Below are 13,181 nucleotides of genomic sequence, written 5' to 3' on the forward strand. Positions count from 1 at the left end.
CGGGCTGGGGCTTATAGGGGTTGTAGTCCAAAGCCTTGGGAGGACACCTGAATGTTTTCTAGTGGGGTAGGCACTGTGAGTTCCCTGCTCCACTTCATTGGCTGTCCCTTGTGGCAAGAGAGAAACACACAGTGTGGTGACATCACATCGTATATTTCGTATAAACAGACATTACTGGGGAAAGGAGGAGGCATGGAGTTGCCACTTCAGAGGCAGCCGTGGGCAGGATCTAATAGGGCCGCTGCACTTATGCAACTGACACAGTGCTCGTGTAAGCAACCTTCAGTACAAATAGCAGCTGGGGTGGGGGATTTTTAGTGGGGAGAAAAGGGTCAAACTCTCCTTCCCTGCACTCCCGAATGGCTTCATCTGAAAAAAGTAGCGGCTGCTTTTTTATGGATAAGTAAAATGTCCAGAGCTAACCACACTTTTTAAAATGCACACTTAATGTAAAACCTAATACAAAACCTCAAGATAGAAGAAAAAGAAGGATGCTGTAAAATAAATCCCATATATGATCTCTTAAAGATTCCTGGAGAAACTTCCTTATTTCCCTGAACTGCTATTTATCTCTGATGATGCGGGTAATGTGGAATAATAAGCAATTGCTCCCCATCTTTGGAGGCCATCTTTGTTTTCTGTTCACCCCACGCCTAAAGAGAAAAGTAGGTTCTGCACTCAGAGAAACTAAGGAGGAACTTACTTTTTGCGCTACTTTTAAGCTAAAGTATCACCCATGTTTGAACCTATCTACAGGCCCATTCCCTCTTTCTGAGCCATGGTGGCCAGGACAGCAGGATAGAAGGAAAAAATAGAATAGCAAACTTCCGTTGCTTACACAGTGACTTCAGAGAGCTGCTCTTTAGTGAGGTTCAGTGGATGGCTGATAGCAGTTATCCCATATTCTTCAGGGTTTTTGCCTTGCTTCAGGTTGGCTCTCAGTACTGCATTGTTGGCTATGTTGAGAAAACTAACCATGGCATGCCAGCCTTTGTTGTTAAACCACACCTGCATGGGTGAGGAAGCACATGACCAATCTGAGCTAGCATATGGCAAACAAAGCATCTGTCTCTTGTTCATTTTGCCACTTATATTGACTATATAAGACCCAAACTACACTTTACGCTAATTGCGTAGTGGGTAGCAGAAGGTTAGCTTTTTATTTACTCTAGTGTAAGTGCATGGGGATGAAATTTGGATTGGGTCCAGCACATAACAGGAGGACAGGATTAAACCTCCCCCCATTTTTATCCCCAAATCCCACTGCCTCAGGAGGTTAAAAAAGAAGGAAAAAGCCTCCATTAGTAGCAAAATGTTTTGGGCCAGCCCAGAAATGTGCATAGGTTCAGTTGCTTTGCTAGGGCAGCATTTCTGATGCCATGAAATATGTGATAGTCATCCTGCATATTTCATTTCTTAAATCATTCCCATTCACCCTTCCCTTCCCTTCCCTTCCCTTCCAAGAAACCCTCCCTACTTATATATCTCAAGCTTTCTAGTGTTTTTTTTCCAGAGTTGATGGTGATATGATAAAACCATTGTTCCCTTTGGTGTGAATGCCCTTTTTTTCCTATCCTGCCACATGTTTCTTGTTAACCAGGTTTTGCGGGATTCTATAATGCTTCAAAACATAAAAACTATCCTTAAAGATTTAAAATACCTTAATATTGTCTTCGGTTTCCATGTATTTAAAAAAATTTGACATTTCCTGAGCGGCAGCCATTGTTGCTTCACCCTAAATAGCAGAAAGCAAGGACTAAATTGCTCAGTATACATATTTCAATGCTATAGACATGGAAAAAAATCTTAGAGCTGTTCAAAATCAGGGGGGAAATGGATACGGAACAATCTTTACTTGCCCCTATTATGTTCATCATTTGACCAAGATCTCTCAGAAATTCAACGATTTGTTCTCCAGTGACATGAAGGACTGGAAGTGTTCCTCCAATGGAAATTCCTCCATATCTAAACATAAGAACACACAGCCATCCCGTGTTACAGGGAACCCCACGCTTCTCTTAATAGATGCTCAGCCTACTAAAGGCTCCCTCAAGAATAAATGTGTCTCTCTTACCCAAGGAAAGCAGATGTCTGTTCTAAATATATTAATTTCTTCAGTGTTGACAGTGGGGGTATATAAACTAAATAAATGCGGCCTCCAAACCAGCCATCATCCCCCCCACCCCCAAATATGTTTCAGGCAGAACAGTACTTAACCGACTATATCATTTATTTATTGATTTACAGGATTTCTTCCTTGCTCTGTATCTATCAAGTTTCCTGAACAGTGAACAATAAAAGAAAGAAAAAGAATCAAAACACAGAATTAAAATATTTAAAATCGGATTCTGTCAATAAAACTGTGGCTGATCCATCAGGGGCGGCTTGTTTAGATAAAAATGTCTTCAGCAGGTGCCAGAAATGAAACAAGGTGCTGCCTGCCTGACATCAACAGGCAGGGAGTTCCACAGAGAGGGAGCCAATACACTGGACACCCTACTCCAAGTGGACTCCAATTGGACTACAGGTCCACGTGGAACCACCAGGAGCGCCGCATCTATGCTATCTGTCGTTCATTGCAAAGCAAACAATTAATCACCAAAATTCAACAGAAGACATACAGCGCATACGTTTCCTACCTCTGCTCATTAACCCAGTATTTGCTCTTTAAACTGCAAAAGAAATGGAAGATATTAAAAATAAAATATTCTGTAACATGCCACACTAATTCAGGTTCTTTCAGACACAAAGCTATATCTGTGCCACAGGGAACTGTCGAATCAACAATCTGGGGATTTTGTGGCTATTTTGGTTGTATTGAAGTCTCAGGCAAGAATGTGTAAGCCCCATTCAGACAATCTCTGAACTCTTGGAGGGGGCTGGTTTTGGGATTGGAACCTCTAGCCCTGTTCCGGACCACCACTCATTCATCTGACTGTCTGCAGTGACGCTGTGAGCATGCAAGTTGTACACCACCTGGAGTCCCAATCTGGCCCTCCGGGGGTCCCCCAGATGGTTATGCCTCCTTCTACTGCTCCACCCTGGCTGGCAATCATTTGGTGGCTTCGTGGCTTTTCTGCAGCATTTTCCCATTCAAAATGGTTGATGCGCCTCTTGTAAGGCTTCGTTACTGGCAGTAAAAGACTTTAGAGTTAAAATATGCTGGTATTATTGTTATTCTGGCACCACCCCTTTTGCCATTGGTCCACCCACCACTGGATTATGGCCCAAAACTGAATTTGCCCCTCGAGCTGAAAGAGGTTCCATGCCCCTGTTGTATGGGTAGAGAGCACACGGAGAGCCTATGCATGTACATCTGTCCAATGTTTTGTTTTTGCGCAAATGTGCATAATGAAGTCCTGATGGGTTGTTGTTTTTTAAATGGAAAGCAGCCTTTGGAAGCTTTGGTGCTGAGCAGAAGGGGCAGTGGAGGAGGTGGGATGGGTGGGAGATGCTCAGCATCACAACAACAAAGCGGCTTTTCATAAAAACAACCAAAAACAGAGCTACAGATGCTTCATTACACGTATGTATATCTAACATACTGTTCTCATCCCACTCTGCACAGAATCAGGCAATCAGTAGTGCTTATATACTAATTAGCGGAGAACTAAGCAGGGGACTTGGTATTAGGGATGTATGAGAACTTTGCTTGTGTTCACAAACCATGTGAATGTGTCCCATTTGCAACCCCGAACAGGAGTGGGAGCACTTTTTTCCCAAGAAATGTTTGTAAATTCCTGAATTTGTGATTGCATTTGAAAAATGCACATTAAAAAAAATCACACTTTGAAATGTGTATTATTAAAAAAATATGCATTTCATGCTTTTGTTAATGGGGGAAAGGTGCACACTTTTGAAAAATACACAGAGGAACGTGCAGTTTTCCTGTTCGAAATATGCACTTTCCCCATTTGACCATGCCAAAAAACAGGTCAAAAACAAAAAACAAGTATGAGCCAAAATGAGCTTCAAAGTGTTTTTCAGAGGATTTAGGTGAGCTCGAAAATCCTTGATTTGCTCATCTTTACTCGGTATTCATAACTCTTAGAACCATTTCAAGATTCTGTTCAGAGCATCAGTCTATACAAGCTGCCACAGATTTGTAGAAGACCCTGGGTTTGAAAATCCATAAATGAAAAGATCCCAACCAACCTGCTTCTAATGAGGGTGGGATATGTTTTCACTAGGAAATCAGAAATATTTCGATGAGTGAGATCCTGAAGAATTTCTGTGCTACGCTGAACTCTCTGAAAGGAAAAGAAAGCAATCATTAAACTTTTAATGGTTAGAATTTGGCAGTTCAGAGTGGCAGGGGCAAGGAGAGTGCATACAGCAAAGTTTTCTAGTTTTGCTTTAAGTGGGAAATTGGTACTCTGCTGAAACTGGAGAACTGCCCTGCCTCCTCTCAGGAGTTAGAAAAAAAGGCCAGTCATTTCTCTTCAATCTCAAATCACATAAAATAACAGAGATTTGCCACAGCCAGGTCAGTTTCACTGAAGGCTGCCAAAGGATTTGCAAGCTTTGGTAAGCCTCACCCTAAAAATGAATGCAAGTGACACTTAAAACCCAAGTGATGAATCTCTCCTGGCTGGGAGATTATACACACACACACACACACACACACACCACTTTATTCTTATACTAAAACTACTAGTTGGGGATAGAAACAACACAGCAGCTGGCAAAAAAAGGCCCAAGGCAAATCTTCATGTAGTATGTGAATATAGCCACAGAGGGGCAGTGTTGCCCACCATTAGAAGAAAGATGAGCTTTAGGGATGGATGAGAATTCCATTTGTGGGATGAAAACTGAATGGATTTTTCCACTTCGGCCCTGTGGATCTCGTTCCATTTCCCCCTGCTGCATTGACTCGATCTGTAGCAAATCGAGCCAATACATGGATTCTGGTGTTTTTTTCCCAGTGGTGGAAATTTGTGTGTGTGTGTGTGTGTGTGTGTGTGTGTGTGTGTTTTACAGAGATCTTGAAATTTGGGCAAATAGTGTCATAATTAAAAAAAAAAAACTTTTGTTATTGGCGCTCTTGCACAAGTGCGCACGATCGCAAGTCTGCCTGTCTGCTATGTAGCCCTGCAGAAGCATATTTCCCCTCTTGTCACTATCTTTGTCTGTTTCATCCTCCCCACAAACTACTTCATTCAGCCCAGGAGAGCCATATTCTGTACTTGTCAAAGAACGTGTCTGTCATGGATGCTAAGCCCTTCCGCTGAGTAATGAGGTAGCAGAGACTCGCTGCACAATCCACAAACTCTTTATTCAGCTAATAGTACTTCTTCACCTCTCAAGCAACTACAAAAGCTCAGAGCTGTCCTCTAGGCCTAATTTGCAAAGTAAATCTTTTGGTAAGAATACTATTGAAAGCAAGTGAGTTGCCTTTCAACGTGCTCAGCTGGCTTTTTCTGAGCTCCTGCCTTCCGGAAAGATCCTCCTGACCAAACTTTTGATGGGCAGCCAATCTGGGGTGACACCTCCCACCCCCTCCTCTCAAGTCTGCCAGCTTAACTTGGTGGAGAGTTCTGGCACCTGTCAATCCTGAAGCTCCCTCCCCTTCTGACAGAGCCTGGGTTCCCATGGGGAGGGGGGGGGGCGGAAAGATGGTCTCTGAGCCTGGCCCTCCTCCTCGACAAGCCCCTGGGAAGGATATTTGCTGGCTCCTAAGAAGTCTTGGGGAATTTCCTCTCCCACACCCTATGTCTGCTGGGCTTCTTCTAACTCCATCTCCGAATCTGAATCAGTGTCCGAAACCAAAACACAGGGCCTGGGCTCAGTCCTGGGCCCCCTTGCACTGGCTGCCTATATGCTTCCCAGCTCAATCCAAGGTGCTGGTTTTAATCTATAAAGCCCTGCACAGCTTGGGACTGCAATACCTGACGGCACGCCTCTCCTGAAATGAACCTACCCATATGTTACGTTAAGCATCTAAGGTTCTCTTCCGAGTGCCTCCTCCAAGGGAAGCTTAGAAGGCAGCAATGAGGGAGAGGGCCTTTTCAGTAGTGGTCCCCATCTGTGGAACGAGCTCCCTGATGAGACCTGCCTGGCACCAACATTATTATCGTTTTGGTGCCAGGCTATCTCTTTTCCCAGGCATTTGGCAGCACATTATAAGTTCTAATCAGTCCTGGATGTGTCTTTAGTTATGATTGTCAGTTCAAAGTTGTTTGTAGTTATATGTTGTTTGTGTATATTGTCTGTGTGCTTTTATGTAAATGGCTTTTAAACTTTTTATAATGTATTTAATGTTTTAACTTCTGTACACTGCCCAGAGAGCTTTGGCTATGGGGCAGTATAGCAATGTAAATAATAATAGTAATAGTAATAATATCATCATCATCCTGACACCATCCATTTCCCTTCCTTCACTCGAAATGGACGATGAAATTGATAAGATCTTTGACAAGTACAGAATATGGAAGTGAAAATGAAAGTGGAAGATTTTGATCTCCTCTCCTTGCACACAAAGAGAGGAGGGGGGTTCGGGGTATGCAAAGTGTAGGCTCACCGTGACAACTTTCATAACACTAAACCATGGTTTAGTGTAGCATTGAACCAGGACTCTGTAACAATGCTCAGCGCTATGCCTCCCCCAGCATACCTATACATTTTGCTTACAAAGCACCCCCCACACACTCAGTACACATTCTGAGTGTGCTACCGTAGAACCTGGTGCAGAACTGGGCTTTCTGTGAAACTCAGCTTTCATTTTTCAAAGAAAAGAGTGAAAGAATCTGCCTGCCTCCCAAAAGCAAACGTCAGATAGGAATAGCGATCGTTGCAGCTCTTCCGCTATGATGGGAGTCTCCAATCTTTCAGGGCTTGTGGGCACATTTGGCGTTCTGAACCACAAATTGGTTATTGCAGCAGGATGAAGGACCAATCACAAAAATGTTGGGAATTGCTCTATTCACTTGCAGAGGGAGGAAATAGCTTGGTGGGTGCCTCATCCTGGTCTTGCGGTAGCAACAGAGACCCTTGTGCTATGGCTTCTTATCTCCTGACGTTTACATTTCCCTGTCCCTTGAAAACCCACACTTTGCAAAAGATTCCAAATTCTACATCAACTGATAAGCTGAAATCAGGATAAATTAAGAACGTTATGGAAACATATACAAATGTATTGCTTGCAAGTACAACACTAGGATTAGATTAGACAGATAGATAGATAGATAGATAGATAGATAGATAGATAGATAGATAGATAGATAGATGGATGGATGGATGATAGAGATAGGTAGGTAGGTAGGTAGGTGATAGAGATAGATAGATATCTTCCTTTATCCATAGAGCTATGTGATAAATTGGTTACCCAGTATTTTCACCCAAATGAAACCAATTCAAAGGCAACCACAATGCTTCAAACCAGTGAATGGCAACCAAACTGTACTTGTGGGGGAGGAGGTCCGCCAGCTCCCAAAGGGCACTCTGGTAGTATAGTGAGTTTCTTTCTAGTGCTGCATCTGCAGGAGGGTGAGGGGTCGTCGGTTTTCCATGTGTTCATTCGAAAACGGGCAGCTATGTTATAAGGAACGACTGGTGTCTCCCAGGGTGTTGATGTATTAATGCAGGGGTAGTTTCTGCACAGGGATACAGAGCAAAGAGTATCTTTTATCATTATCAAATTGGTTGTGCTGGATCCCAGAAAACTACTGGATTTACATTTCTCACCTTCATTACAGCATGGTTAAAAGGTGTGCCCCACCCAAGTGTACTTCAAACACAAATGAATGAGCTCCATCTCTTAAATAAGCTGATATCCATGCCTACTGATAGATAGACAGATAACTCAGGGCCTACCTACACTATACACCTATACTGGTGTGCATACCGGCCCAAGGGGGTTTCCAGATGGAGGGCTCCTAGTGCTAACAATCAAAAGGCATTGCGCAGCTAACCCATCTTTTCTTAACAGAAGTCGTGGGAAAATGCAGGAGGGCTACAAATGGAGGTCGACAACGTCTGGACCCCCTATAAAATTCTGTGAATCAGGCAGGGCGATGGCCCTATAAAAGCCTCATCTGGAAGCACACCAGGATGCAATTCATGGGGTTGGTTCCAGATTTAGCCATTCTTAGAGGAGACCCATTGAAAATCAGTGGGTCAAATTAGTCATGACTAAATCTGGAACCAAGCCCCCTAGTTTTTACACTAGCTTGCAGTGTGATGTTGGAGAAAAAAAGCATTCTCCATGGTTTTAACTTGCTAGGAAAAATCAAGGCCAGTTCAACTCAAGTACTATTGCTGCCACCATGAAATAGAACATATTACTAATCTAAAGAAAGAACAATGTGACTTACTGAAGTGGCTCTCTCTTCAAGCAACGATTTCCAAATCCTGGTTTATTTAAGAAGGCGTCAACAAGAGAAACCATTTTTTCACTGCCAGATCGCTCGTTGCTAATGAAATTGGATGAAATTTACACTATAAAAAAAGAGGCTGGCTACAGAAGCAATGCAGCTGCAAATCTGATCACACAGGTAAGGCACAGGTAGTTACAGCCAATGTTAATCATCACCTGCCTCTTATAGGATAAGGCATACAAATGGTAAAGGAATTTAAAAAGGACCACGCAATGGTATTTTCACCTATGAATAGATTGCTGAACGTAGCAAGAAGCAAAACACAGATACATAATACATGAATTTCTTGCTAACAAATGGACAGTGGTTTTGGTCAGGCGTATCTAAGCTATTATAGCAGAATTCCCTTTGGTGAACCTTCGCAATTCATACCTACGCTTTATCCAATTGCTTACATATTTCCCTCATAGTCTAATGCTATAGGCTGGTTAATACAATCTCAACTCTGGAAATACTATATACATCAGGGATGTTGAACTTATTTCAGCACAAGAGTTGAATTCGATTTCACAGATGCTTTCAGGGGCTGCATTCTAGGGGTGGGTGGGGCTGAAGGCAAAAAGGTTGGGGCCAAAATGTCAAAAATACCAGTTTAAAGCCCTTACTACCAGTAAGTAAGTTTTAGGAGAGGCATTTCAACCTTTTTAGAATGGGGAGAAAACTGCACAAAGCCAAGAAATCACCAAGCCATCAGTGGTCTGGCGAAAGGGGCATGGCCATCTGCAGAACCCTGGAGGGATGGATTGGGATCTCAGGTGGGCCAGATTTGGAATCCCAGGTGGGCCAGATTTGGCCTGAGCTTCAACACCTCTGATATGCATGGTGGAATGGCGGGTCCATATGTGATCCCCCTGTGATGCATCATATGCACAGTATGATACAAACACAAACATCTGTATGTACTTTGTACACGTTTTCTGCTGTCTTTCCACTCTACACTTGAGATGGAAAGAGTATGGGAATTGGGCACACATGTATATGCGAGTCACATGTGCAAGAGGGTGTGTATGTACACAGGCTTCCTGCTCCGTCGTAACACATAAGGATGGGTGAGAATTTCGTTTCAGTTTGGTTTTGATAAGAACTTACCAAAATTTGCAAAGTTCTCCATATTCGGGACAAAAAGAACATCAGATTAAGAAATATCGAATGTGGGAGAAACCTAAACTGACAGGGCCATCTGTCGAGGCCCAGGGCTTTGAGTACTTAGCTCTTAAAATTCTGGTTTGGATCCTCTTGTGCTGAATTAGGGCTGCCACTAGGGATGTCGGAGAAATCCTCCACGGACCCCAATGAGGCTGGATTCTACTGAATCCAGCCCGCCGAAGTCCGTGGAGGATCAGATTTTTTTACCTCCGCCTCCCCGCGATGTCCTCGCCGGCTGGATCCTGCCTGCCGCCAGCTCCAAAGCCCCAGTGATACGGCCACCATTGACATATCGTTGGCTAGACTGACAGACTGCGGACGCAAATGGTGTCCGCTATGCCATTTGTGTCCCTGCTCTTTGATGTGATAGGCTACGTAAATCTTTACATAGCCTATTGCGTGAAAAAACAGGGACGCAAATGGCGTATACGCCATTTGCGTCCCTGTTCCTTTGCGCGATAGGCTACGCAAAGATTTACGTAGCCTATCACATCAAAGAGCAGGGACGCAAATGGCATCTGCTATGCTGGCCGCCATTTGCGTCCACAGTATGTCAGTCCAGCCAGCGTTACGACAGTGGCGGCCGTATCGCTGGGGATTTGGAGCTGGCCGGTAGCTCTGCGGAATCGCCTTGGAGCGGAGCTGGCTGGCGAGGATTCTGGGGGGAGGGACGGATTGCCTCTCCCCCCCCTGGATCCCCCCCCCGGAACAGCAGGTAAGTAATTCATACATCCCTAGTTGCCACCCCTTTTTTCTGACAGGCTTCTCATCTTTAACAGCTATATGTTATGGTCTATGTTATGTTTAACAGGCAGGTATGTTATGGTCCTCTCCATGCTAGAAATAGCTGTATCTATTTAATTTGGCTGGTGCAGGTGGGTAAGAATTTTGTTTCAGTTCCTTTTTGATAAGAATTTACTAAAATTCACAAAGTTCTTCATATTTGGGACAGAAAGACTTGAGATTAAAAAAAAATGAATGTGGGAGAAATGAAACTGACAGATTCGCCCCTCCCTAGTATCTCCATATTTGAGATGGTTAGAACTGGCCAGAAGTAACAAACCTTCCCATTTTATCCAACCTGCATGTTTTCAACAACTTGGGCCTCTGAGCTATTTAGAGAAATATGGATGCATAGAAAAAAAAAAAAATCAGAAGGTGCAAACCCTGGACAAAAGCAGACATCTCAAAACACAAAACCTTAAAGGATCCACTCAATTAACTAGCATCAGCACAAGTCAGTCTCCACAAAACAGCGCAGTGCTAATGGCACCTCACAAACATGGTACTAGCTAGCCAGAAGGATTATGCGAAAGCTAGGCCGGGAGAAGAGATAACTCACAGTCTAATAAAACTTGAGAACTAATTCAGCAGGGCACTACTGAATGCAGCCACATGGTTTATATTAGAACAAAGCAACAGAGGACTAAAGTCCACTCAGCAACAAGCCACCACAAAAGCTATTTGGAAAACAAGAAAAAGAGGTCTGCTCTGATAAAGGAGTCCTCTAACCTGAAGAAAGTGAATTGCTGTCCATAGATCCAGGGGTGGAGGGTTAGACTGGGGTATTCACCGAATGGAGGGATGAGGACTGTAAGAATCAGAGCCAGCAGCACAAAGCTAGCAGGCAGAACAATCTGCAGGCAACATGGAAAAGAGCAGCCACCTGCGTTATAGACAGTGTGGCAGTGATATCTGTGTGCCACTCAAACAATACACAAGCATACTAGTGTGGACAGTTATGCTAGAACTACTGTATATACCTAGCTCTGATCACGACTCACATCATACACCAAAGTATTAGAACCAAATGTGAGGCACATTAATCCTCAGGTTTTATTTTTCATTTTTAAAAATCCTCCCAGGATTGCAACCCCCCCCCCCACCACCACCCTCAAATGGCAGTGTCTGCTAATGGCTCAGAAACCAAAGGCAATAGGAATACAGGAACTTGGGAAGTTGACCTAAAGCAAGTCTGGCCATTGGTCCAACTCAGCTCTGTCTGACAGAGGCTATCCAGGGTTTCAGGCAGGAGTCTTTATCTTTCCCAGCCCTCCCTGGAGATGCTGGGGATTGAACCTGGGACCTTCTGCATGCAAAGCCGGTGCTCTGCCACTGAGCTATGGCCCCTCCACACATGAACAGTATAGATTTTTCAGTGTACATGGAGTAGGACTTTGTGCGCCACTTTGTCTCTATATATCGACTCCTTGTTCCCCACCCAGATGAACTTGTAGAATTCATTACAGCATTACGTTGTTTCTTTAATTGCAGTAGATAATTGTCCTTGCCAATAAAAGACAACAATATAGTCCCTAGTCAAGTGCTGTTCTAAGATATTATAGTTCTACCCTAGCTCTATAAGCAAAGACAAGTTGGCTTCATGATGATTTGTCTCTCAATGGAATGCTCTGGACCTGGTTCATTCAATTAGGACTGTTAAGTACAGCACAGGGATACCTGGGTCTATAAAGTGGTGGCGTACTTTTACAACAAGATTGCACCTCCTTGTTACCATTAAACCTGTTGTAAATGCAGGTGTACAGATGTGAACACCATATGGAAGAGACCTGTGCTATTGTAATGGATAAATACCTACCTGAGCAAGGAAGTCTTTAAAGCTACGGACAGAGTGATGGAATCGTTTGATGAGAAGCGCTCTGATCTGCTGAAGGACAAGCTGGCAACCTTTACTCTGACTGGAGCCTTTGCCACCACTCCCATCTCCTTCCAGAGCCACAGGAATCTGAGAAGTGCCATTGGCTGCCGGAGTGTTTTGCTGGGCTCCCTCTTCTTGCCCAGTGGCACCATTTTCCTGGGCAGCTCCTAGATTGTAGACAGAAAAATGATCGTGCCAATTATTCCATTTCAGGGTGTGTTGAAAGATATTTTCAGCCTCACTACTCATAGAACTGTGAGTTTCTTTAAGGTTTAACATTCTAAGCAATACAGCTTTCCCCCCAACCTGTTTAACACTGTAGCTACACTTATATCAGGGAACCTCTATAGATCTAACAGCAAGCAAACTCAGAGAAGGCTTACTGAAGTGGTCAGGGCCCCCTCATTCCCATCAGTCAGTGAACTGCCTCTATATCTGTTTTGATTGTGGATTTCCATCACTGTTAGATGGATTATGGCAAAAACAACTGCATGGCCCCACTGTGCCTAGACCCCATATTTAAATAGGTTCCTTAACCCTTTCAAACTGGACAATGCCCTATCGTGGGAATGTTTGGAAAAATATATCCTTCGGGCTATAGCTGATAACAGGTCTAGGCAGTATGCCAGAGTAAATGTTTGCATATTTTTGTTTTCTTTCTCCTTTTTGTGTGTGTTATATTGTAATAAATTGCCTATTGATGTGAGTATATGTGTGTACACATATAAATATATTTTTAGATATATTACTTAAAATATACAAATGATTTGCTTTTGTCTTTTACTTTTTATCTTTTTTGTAAACTTTTTTTCTTTTGATTATTATTATTAATATTATTATGGGATTATTATTACTATTTCTTGTTGGTTAAACCTTTAATGTTTATTAATACGCGTTAACTGAATGGTAACATATGGCCAATGGAAATGGATTGTTTTCTCCCATTCCTTTGCTATAAGACTGAGGTTATGATATTGAAAGATAAGGTTTACCATTTGTGG

The 13,181-nt window shown here is 43.2% G+C and overlaps 1 protein-coding gene across 1 annotated transcript in view; it reads right to left on the reverse strand.

Moving 5' to 3' along the window:
* ABCA4 (ATP binding cassette subfamily A member 4) overlaps positions 1 to 13,181 on the reverse strand; it is a 149,410-nt gene that overhangs the window by 24,226 nt on the left and 112,003 nt on the right. The window contains 9 exon segments of the mRNA XM_084851629.1: positions 839 to 1,008; positions 1,661 to 1,735; positions 1,860 to 1,965; positions 2,640 to 2,672; positions 4,156 to 4,250; positions 7,403 to 7,592; positions 8,301 to 8,411; positions 11,034 to 11,158; positions 12,121 to 12,347. Of these exon segments, the coding sequence (XP_084707755.1) occupies positions 839 to 1,008; positions 1,661 to 1,735; positions 1,860 to 1,965; positions 2,640 to 2,672; positions 4,156 to 4,250; positions 7,403 to 7,592; positions 8,301 to 8,411; positions 11,034 to 11,158; positions 12,121 to 12,347 (1,132 nt within the window).

This window comes from Heloderma suspectum, chromosome 4 (assembly GCF_057233095.1).
Source record: "Heloderma suspectum isolate Gila_16-S chromosome 4, 16-S_ref, whole genome shotgun sequence".
NCBI classification, from domain to species: Eukaryota; Metazoa; Chordata; class Lepidosauria; order Squamata; family Helodermatidae; genus Heloderma; species Heloderma suspectum.